Genomic DNA, 9,889 nt, shown 5'->3' on the forward strand with positions numbered 1-9,889 from the left:
AAGTAATTAATGCAAAACATGTAATGTAATGTTTTGCATTTGCAGACTCATTTTCATTGATGAATTTAAATAAACAGCTAAATGAAGGTGTGTATTCTCTGTATATGATGCACTAGGGTTAAGATTTATTGTTACTCTCAGCAATTTCCTGCCAACATCATATCCCAGCTTCAGTTAAAGCCTTATGAAACTGGCCTTGCAACTTCTATAGGCTACCTGACTGGTTGGATTGTGGATTTTCCCTCAGCATCACTGATGTTGGTGTCAAGAAATTGTATCCCAGCTTACAATTTAACCAATTCACTTTTGAGAAACTGTCAACGGTATATATTTACTCATTGTAGCCTAAAGTTCACGTTTTTAAATTTCTGTTTTTAAACCCTTCTATGTAGCAGTGGCTGTTTATGATCCGATCCGGTTTGATTATCAACTGAATTAGTCCTGCTTTCACTATTATTTCTGATAATAATCCACTTTCATTTGGTCATGCATTTATTAAGAGTAACAAAAATTTACCCTGATACTATAAAATATTTGTATTTTAATGAATTTATTTCTAATTACCAATGGCATTAAAATGAACACACACACACACCATTGCCAGGAACTGGATGTCGCTTCAAAGAAACAATGTGCTTATTTAGCACTGAAGGTTTTCTGTATTTACAGCCCCTTGAAACTGGACTAGCAACTTCTACAGGCTACCTTGGCTGGATATGTGTTGTCTGGATTTCCCCTCAGCATTTCCGTTGGTTTAAAACAATAAACACATGAACAAGAAATACATTAAATTCAGATTTTTATTTCAAAAGACAAAATAAGTCCATTTCACCACTTTCTAACAATGAAATGTAAGCACAAAACCAGTTTTAACATAAAACGTGTCAGTAGCCCTTTGTCAAAGTAAGGGCTAATCTACTAATCACTAAAGACTGAAAAGCCCTTCTTTACCATAGTAAACTTATTTATTCCTTATGGATACTTAGTATACAGGCAATCATGTTATTTAATAACAACATGGACAGTGTAGTTCAGAAGAACATCATTGACCAAATCAAACAAGCAAAAAGAAAAAGCAAAAGCCAATGTTACAAAAATAAAATGTTACAATGTTACAAATAAAACAGCAGGCATTACAGTAAGTAAAGCGAAATATTAGGCATGATTTACTTTTTTTATATATATATATATATACTTATATATATTATTCTGCGTAATTTACTATCAAATGCGCAGCACTCTTAATAAATACACGGTAATACCAGTTTGGTTACGATGTGGTGTCAGCTGAACCGTGTCACAGACGAGTGATCTCGAAGTGGTTGTAATTATCCCAGCTGATGAGTTCATGGTTCTGATTATCAATATTCACTCTGAGCTTAGTGGAATTTTCGAACTTGATCACTCTGCTTAAAATAACAGTCTGACGCCAGCCGCTCACACAGCGCATGGTCTCGTGGCCCACTACGATATTGGTGATTTGAGGGTACTTATTTTGGTACATTGTCAGAAGTACACTCAAAAAGCAAACGCCGTCCGCACAGGGGCACTTTGTTTCAAGTGCACGGTACGACATCCTCACACTCACAAGGTACAAGCCTTTTCTAGGGATCACAAGACACGTCTCATTTTCTTCAAGTTTGAAATCAGATGGGAGTTGTGGGATCTTCCAGCGAACAGCAAAGGAGCCCTCATTCTGAGAAGTTACGATTTGGTCTGAGTATTCTGCACCTGTAAGGTAGAAAGGTGAAATTAGACTTGATTTTCTGAAAAGATAACTCACAAATAGGGGTGGGCTGATATTTACATAGAGAATATTGTAATATCGCACCTGCTACACAACTTAATATTGATTTTTTTTTTTGCAGTTTTTCTCAATGGGTTTGGTACATTTTTCAGATCAGAATTAAGGTTCTCAAAACAGTTCATTCAATCTCCACATCTCCGTGTCACTTCATTGTTTTTCACCTTTTGCGAATGTGTTTGTCATTATTGCTAACGTTCATGGACATTGCTTATGTCGTGCTCATTAAAATGTGTTGTACTGAATATCTATGTAATTGTCTTACCCTCCAAAACATTTAGGCTTTAGGTCATTGCCTAGATCATTACATGCAAAAGTGCTGAACATGTGATCATAATCTCTCAGGCATCATTTATACATTTCTATAAAACTTTGTTGGAAAAGTTGGTAAAATCCTGCATGGTCTTACAATGGCTGAAGCTGGTCGCTGCCTGCAGCCAAATATTGGAAGAACAACTGTGTCTTCGGTCGTTCAAAAGCATTACATGAAATGAAATTCAGTGTAACGTGAATGAAAACATGTGGCTCAACAGAGAGGAGAGTCAGAATGCATAAAAAAGAAAGCAGTATAATTGTGATTAAGTTGTTGTCTCAGGTTGTTTTGTATGTTTACAGTAAGTTTCTAATTGTGTAGTTTTGTAGTTCTTTGTGTTTTGTACAGAGTGCTGCCAAACAGTTGGCTGTCTTTCCTGAATTTCTCATTTTTCTGTCAACAAATTGCAGTGCAAACAATAGAGTAAAAGAATATTACTCGAAAAATGTTGATTACAGTCTAATTTCTTGCTGTCAGTCTCCCACATACAGTCATGATTAACTATGTTTTGTGTAAGTTTTTGTGTGTAACACATACAATTTTAATTGATTTGATTCAAATCAAAAGTTTGTTTCCATCAGAATATACTTGCACTGTACACAACATGACTATATTTTTATAGTATTTTGAGTGCAAAAACTAAGAATTCTGAGTGAGATACGAGCTTTTGCAGGTATTCCATTGAGTTTTGCTGTTTGCACTAACTGTTTTGAGAAATGCACTTGTTGTGATGCCAGTGTAAATCCTGATGTGAGAAATGTACCAAATCGACTGAGAAAAACTGTAAATGTATGGGTTTTATGTGTGGAAATGTTTGGGTTTCTGTAGAGAAATTTATTCCACCATCTCAAACAACATAATCCAGTGCAGTTTGCTCAGTTGACTCAGATACCTACTATTTAAATATACCACATGCTATTACAAATTAAGACTTTTAATAATACCAGTAATATATAATATAAGTCATATATAATATAATATATTATATATAATATAAGTAATTATTACGGTTTTCATCAAAATTTTTTATCATTTTTCTTATCCCTAGTCACAAACATGCATTTAATATACACACACATGTTATTTTCTCAAACATACATACACTATCTAAGTTTAAATAATTTTAAATCACTTTAGCTATGTTTTGCTGCACCTACAAGGGGAAACAGCACACAAAATGCAAGAAAAAGGTCCCTAAAATGTAAATAAATGGTATAAAGAAGGTGTGAGGACCACAAATACAGAGCTTTGTGTTGATCGTTGGAGAATCATCCAATATGCTGGAGTGCCAAAACTGGTCATCCAACATTCGTACCTGACCTCACTAATGCTATTTAAGGCTGTACACAATCAGATCCCCACAGCAGTGTTTCAGCATCTGTCTATCTACTTTTAGACATATAGGATCAGGGATTAATAGGGGTGTCACGATCTCGATATTTTATCGAAATCGAATCGAAATGAGGTCACGATCTTGAGTATCGAAGTCAAAAAGAGGATCGACGATCCCTCCCGCGCGCGCTACGCAAATAGCGCAGCGCGCTACGCAAATGGCGCGGCACCAACACAGCGCATCCTATTCATTTAAATAGAGATAGCCACTGCATGAGCGCAGTCTGCGGGAGTGTGATCACTGTTTTTTATCTGTCCAACGGGGGAGGGGGGGCGGGGGTTGGGCGCGCAGGTTTTGTATCTGTATCTAAGGGAGGGGTGGGTGCGCGCAGGTGAGAGCGTGTGAACTCGCTGAAATGCGTGTGTCAGTGTGACTTGAGAACACTGACTATAGATCACAGTGAGGTGGATTAAAAATCTTAAACTTATAATTGACTACACCTGTTGCTTTCCATTGAATTAAAAAAACATCTTTCTCTCAGATAAAGTAAACACAAGCGTGTTTCTGACTAAAATAAAAGCTTTTCAGGAGAGATATAAGTTATGTGTAAATATTTATAAGACAATACCCACATCACTTATCTAACCAGCCTGTACTGATTTCTGCCCCCCAATAATGCTTTCAATAACCTCTTGTAACCCCTGGGAGCCAGGGGTTACACTCTAATAGCCTTTAATAGTCTTCAGTAGCCTTTAAAAGACTTACCTGGCGGCCGTGGTGTGTCCACTAAACTCCGTAGTTATAAACATCCTGAGGTTAGCAGCGCGCTAACTGACCTGTTTATAATGTAATCCGAGCAGTGCCTCCGTGTCGGCTGTTCTAACCTGCTGCTGTTAGCTGCTTGGGCTGAAAGATGAACTGTAGTGAGCTGTATTATCCGGTTAGTGGGGTTAAAACCTTTATTTGTTTACAGAAACAGTAAAAACGGACTGGCTGAGCTCTGTAGCCCGTGGCTGGGCTGTACTGAAGTAGTGACTGAGTGAAGAGAGCGGGGCTTGTGCTGCTGCTGCTAGTGGTTGGATGAAGAACTGCAGCTTCATGTAATGAGCAGTTTCACCAGCCATCCACACACAGCTCTGATAAACTGCTTGTTTTAATAGTGCACACTGTTGCTACCAAAAAAAGTCACTAGATGGCATTACCATATATATCTTAATAAATAATAATAATAATATTTATAATATTTATAATAATAATAATAATAATAATAAATATATTATTTAAATTTTATGAGGCATAAAATAATAACAAGAAAAAAAAACAAGAAAATCGAGAATCGAATCGAATCGTGACCCTCAAATCGAAAATGAAATCGAATCGAGGATTTAGAGAATCGTGACACCCCTAGGGATTAAGCCTAATTTTAAACTATAAAACGTTTAAATGAAGATTTTCCATTGCAAGAAACATATAATCTATGGTTAGGCTTAACCCCATGTATCTAGAATCCAGTCTAAAGGCTAGAACACACAAACCAGACAAACACCAATAAACCAGAATAAAGAACTCATATGTTTGCTGTGGTTCATTAAGTGATAAAAAACAGTCAAACACGGGTAGGGTACACCAATAAACCAAGCGTCCTAGTTCAAACTGCACTGGTTGCTGCACTCTGGCCTTAAAGGTGTCCATAATAGGGTGATTGGATGGAGACACTTACTCAGCAGATGTATGAATCTCCCTCGTCGATGCTTAGGCGTAGGCATAGGCGTGGGTTCTACACTGTTCAGTGCCTGGACCACACCTGTCAGACACAAGAAGAAGAAATGATATAAATAATTGAATGAATGAACAAATGACTGTATGTAGATATGGGTTGGTTGATTAATAAATTGACAGATGAATGAATAAATGAATGAACAAATGAATGAATGAACAGGCAGATGTGGAAAGACATACAAACATACATACACACACAGACAGAAAGATAAACAAGACATACTGGTATCTACAAAACAAACACACAGACAGACAGACAGACAGACAAAGAAACATAGACAGATTAACATCCAGAAAGAATGGTAGCTATATAAACAAACAGATAGGCAGACTGACAAACATGCAGGCAGACAGACAGATATATAGATTTACATAGGAAGACAGACGGACAGACAGGTATATAAGTGAATAAACAAGCAGAGACATGGACAGACTGATAGACAAACAGACAGGTAGATAGATGATCATACAGACACATAGGTAGACTGACAGACATACAGGTAAATAGATAGATCCACAGACAGATAGGCAGACTGATAACAGATGTATAAGCAGACTGACAGACAGGCAGGTGGATAAGTAGATATAAAGGCATAAACATGGACAGATTGATAGAAAGGCACATAAGCACACAGATACATACACATGCAGGACAACAGACAGATTGATGGACTAACAAACAGACAAGTAAATACATAGAGATGATCAGACAGATAATTACACTGTTAAACATGCAGGCAGACTGATACACAGATATACAGACAGTAAGACAGACAGATTGGTGGACTGACAGACAGATAAACAGATAGATCAACAGGCAGATATGTAGACAAACAGACAGTTAGCTAGATAAACAGACACAGATTGACAGGACAATAGACAGATTAATGAACAGACAGACAAGTAAACAGATAGAGATGACAGACATGAATTAATTAATAGTAGGTGGTATGTAGGTGACAGACTCACCTGTGTCAGTCATTGGCTGTCGGCCAGCATCATCCTGAAATACAAACACACAAAAAAAGGAGAGAAAATCATGTTAAACGACATTGTGCACATTCTCATACTTTTAAAACTGAATGAATGGATTTGGCTGTTTGTTCCAACTTCCCATTCTACCTTAAAACAATTAAGAAGATGTGTTGGATGTATGGCACATTTTGGCAAATGGACAAAGCTAACTACTAAATAACTACAGAAATCACTGTCTTTTAGTTTAAGGTGGAATGGACAGAGCAGTGTCCGGGTAATGCAAAAGGAGTGTGTTAACTACCAATTAACTACTAGTACTAGTAGTTAACTACTAGTAAACTACTAAGTAACAAATGAAATCACTCAGTCCACTAGTTTTAAGGTGGAATGGACAGAGTAATGTCCAGTTGATGCAAAATGAGTGTGTTAACTACTAGTTAACTACTAGTACCAGCAGTTAACTACTAGTTAACTACTAAGTAAACACTAACATCACTTTGTTTACTAGTGTTAAGGTGGAATGGACAGAGCAGTGTCCAGTTAATACAAGAGGAGTGTGTTAACTACTAGTTAACTACTACTTAACTACTGACATCACTCAGTCTACTAGTTTTAAGGTGGAATGGACAGAGCAGTGTCCAGTTCAGGCAAAAGAAGTGTGTTAACTACTAGTTAACTACTGAAATCACTCAGTCTACTAGTTTTAAGGTGGAATTGACAGAGCAATGTCCAGGTAAGGCAAAAGAAGTGTGTTAACTATTAGTTAACTACTAGTTAACTACTGAAATCACTAAATCTACTAGTTTTAAGGTAGAATAGTCAGAGCAGTGTCCAGTTAATGCAAAAGAAGTATGTTGACTATTAGTTAACTACTAGTTAACTACTGAAATCACTCAGTCTACTAGTTTTAAGGTGGAATGGACAGAGCAGTGTCCAGTTAATATAAGAGGAGTGTGTTAACTATTAGTTAACTTACTGAAATCACTTAGTCTACTAGTTTTAAGGTGGAATGGACAGAGCAGTGTCCAGTTCAGGCAAAAGGAGTGTGATAACAACTACTTAACCACTAGTTAACTACTAAGGAACTACTGAAATCACTCAGGCTGACCTTGGTGCCGTGTGCGGAGGCCTGGAGCCACAGGAAGCCGGTGAAGATGGTGAGGGCCAGCAGTGCGGTGATCCAGCGGGAGCAGGTCTCCTGCCGCTTCATCTCCCGGCAGTGTTGCACCACAACCCGCAGAACTTCCCCTTGCTCCGCCGCCGCCGCGAATCCGCCGCTCTGATCACTATTTCCCGCCATGTCCGTAACTGTCCGCCCGGTGATAGACTGATAACTCCCGCCGGCTGCCTGTTATTAGCAGTGGACTGCACGGTGGACTGCATGGCGCAGGTAAATATTTATAACCAGCGATCCGCCCCTCCACCCCTCCAGCCCCCTCTCCACTACTCCCCTCTACTACTGCACGTGCTTCCAGACAGGCCACGCCCCCCTGTGCTGCGATTGGCTGGCAGACTTTTCGCTTTTCTTTTATGAATCATGTAAACAACGTTACTAAAAAAATAATAAATCACATCCATATAAAAAATAAAAGGTTTACTGAATAAGCAAGTGTGTCGTTGATTGGTACTATAAATATATATATATATATAATATATAATATATATATATATATATATATATATATATATATATATATATATTTTTTTATATATATATATATATATGTAATATTACTGCAAAAAAAAACTAAGGCAGGAAGTACAGATTTGAACCATTTAATCAGCCACATTCAGTATTTTGTATATAAATGTACTAATAAACAATCTATATTTTAATTATACGTTTTACATTTGGAAGCCAGACAATTTTGCATCAACAAATTCTTGACACATATTCAACTTCAGTTGATGATAATGTTTATAATCTTTATCATCATTACTGGTAAAAACAAAACAAAAAACAAAACATGGGTATAAAAGGAAAGCACTCTGTTGTACCTCAATGTAAGGTACAGCCCCAGAGACAAGCTCTATGAAGAATATATATAAAGAATTTTGTCTGTATGTGTATATTATGTGTGCGAGTAAGTCAGTGATTGAAATAAAAAAAAAATTAACTTGCCATATCATGTATACAGAACTTTTAAACAAAAGGTTGTTTGTCAACTGTGAAGAAATGGTTACATATATTATGATAAAAAAAATGTTCACCAGTGTCAACAGTTGGATTTTTACATGTCTGTGTAACCAAAACTGAAATATGATCAAATAATATATATATATATATATATATATATATATATATATATATATATATATATATATATATATATATTGGGTGGATCTTTCTAGATAATAGATAATGAAAGTCATTAAAATGAGAAGAGAAAATGAATATGAAACTTGAATATGCTTTACACTTTAGATTCTTTCATTACGTGTATCCATCATTAAATTCATTCCATCACAGGCGTTCCATAGTTATACTGTGCTAAATAATAATCTACAGTGTTTAGATTAATCTCAAAATTGTATGCATATATTTAACAACATATATATATATATATATATATATATATATATATATATATATATATATATATATATATATATATATATATATATATATATATATATATTATTGTGTGTGAATATTATTTTAATATGTATGATTTAGTATATTAGAAGTATATTAGAATATAAATATATTAAAATATTTACTTCAGTGTTGTTTTTCTTTAAGATCTTTAAGATCTCCATAAATCAAAACTCTAGATTTTACTTCTAGTATAGACATTTAATTAATCAATTCATTCACTCATTCATTCATTCATTCATTCATTCATTCATTCATTCATGTATTTGTTCATTCATAAATATCTTGTGTCATTTTAAATAAAACGTATATGTAGATATGTGAGTGAGTGAAATAAGTGTTTTTAGAGTAATAGGTCTTCAGTTCCTCTTTTTTCTATAAGCTCTCCATATAGCCGGTATAGAGAAGATCCCTCCCTCTGCTCAGATCCACATATAAAGCCTGCTATTAATACTATTCCTCAAACGTCAGACGTGTCAGCCAATCGAGGCACAGGACTGTATCACCACTAGCCAATCAGACTCAGGAGGAGGGGCGTGCCTGAATACTGGTGGAAGGAGAAAACTGCAGGGTCCCACCGCAGCTTCGCATAGATGGGAAATTCCCACATCCTAAGGGAATGACGTCGGCAGGGCTCGCTTTTCCTACGGTTTCCAGGAGCGCGCGGAGATCTCCAGATCAAAGTCCAGCCAGAAAATAAATAAATTAATTAAAAATAAATAAAAAGTGAAAGCGCGTGGGCAGAGAGAGAGAGAGAGAGAGAGAGAGAGAGGGGCTCTGGCACTGTGCCAACCCAAGTGGAGAGGGAAGAGTGAGACATAGCTTATACAGTAGTATGACACATTTCATGATTCAGCCAAAACCCAAATAAATCCTGATCTAATTCCAAATGCTTAGTTTACTTGACATTTAATACAATGGCTCTGGCATCTTTTCAGCTGAGGGCTGGGGTCAGGGTTCTCCAATTCCCTCGAAACAGTCATAATACACTGATATAACAGGGGTTTATCAGTGCTGGACAAACTGGGTCATTCTCCTTTTCTAGTGGGAATTCAGGAGGAAATGATTTTAACAACAAAAAAAAAACTT

General features: G+C 36.4%; 1 protein-coding gene across 1 annotated transcript; it reads right to left on the minus strand.

The window, feature by feature from the left end:
- Window positions 1–782: 782 nt before the first annotated feature.
- Window positions 783–7,608, minus strand: LOC111191295 (uncharacterized). Its single transcript, XM_022665848.2, has 4 exons — window positions 7,313–7,608; window positions 6,199–6,232; window positions 5,171–5,254; window positions 783–1,731 (listed from the first exon to the last, which is right to left on the minus strand). The coding sequence occupies exons 1-4, from the start codon at window positions 7,502–7,504 to the stop codon at window positions 1,298–1,300; spliced, it is 744 nt and encodes a 247-aa protein (XP_022521569.2). The 5' UTR covers window positions 7,505–7,608; the 3' UTR covers window positions 783–1,297.
- Between the last annotated feature and the right edge of the window lie 2,281 nt (window positions 7,609–9,889).

Source organism: Astyanax mexicanus, chromosome 1 (genome assembly GCF_023375975.1).
Source record: "Astyanax mexicanus isolate ESR-SI-001 chromosome 1, AstMex3_surface, whole genome shotgun sequence".
NCBI classification, from domain to species: domain Eukaryota; kingdom Metazoa; phylum Chordata; class Actinopteri; order Characiformes; family Acestrorhamphidae; genus Astyanax; species Astyanax mexicanus.

Excerpts from the sequence above, each read along its gene's own strand:
- LOC111191295 (XM_022665848.2), bottom strand. The coding sequence starts at position 7,504 with ATGGCGGGAAATAGTGATCAGAGCGGCGGATTCGCGGCGGCGGCGGAG. Across the intron at positions 6,233-7,312 it reads CCTCCGCACACGGCACCAAG|GATGATGCTGGCCGACAGCC; the intron begins GTCAGCCTGAGT and ends TTTGTATTTCAG. Across the intron at positions 5,255-6,198 it reads ACAGCCAATGACTGACACAG|GTGTGGTCCAGGCACTGAAC; the intron begins GTGAGTCTGTCA and ends TGTGTCTGACAG.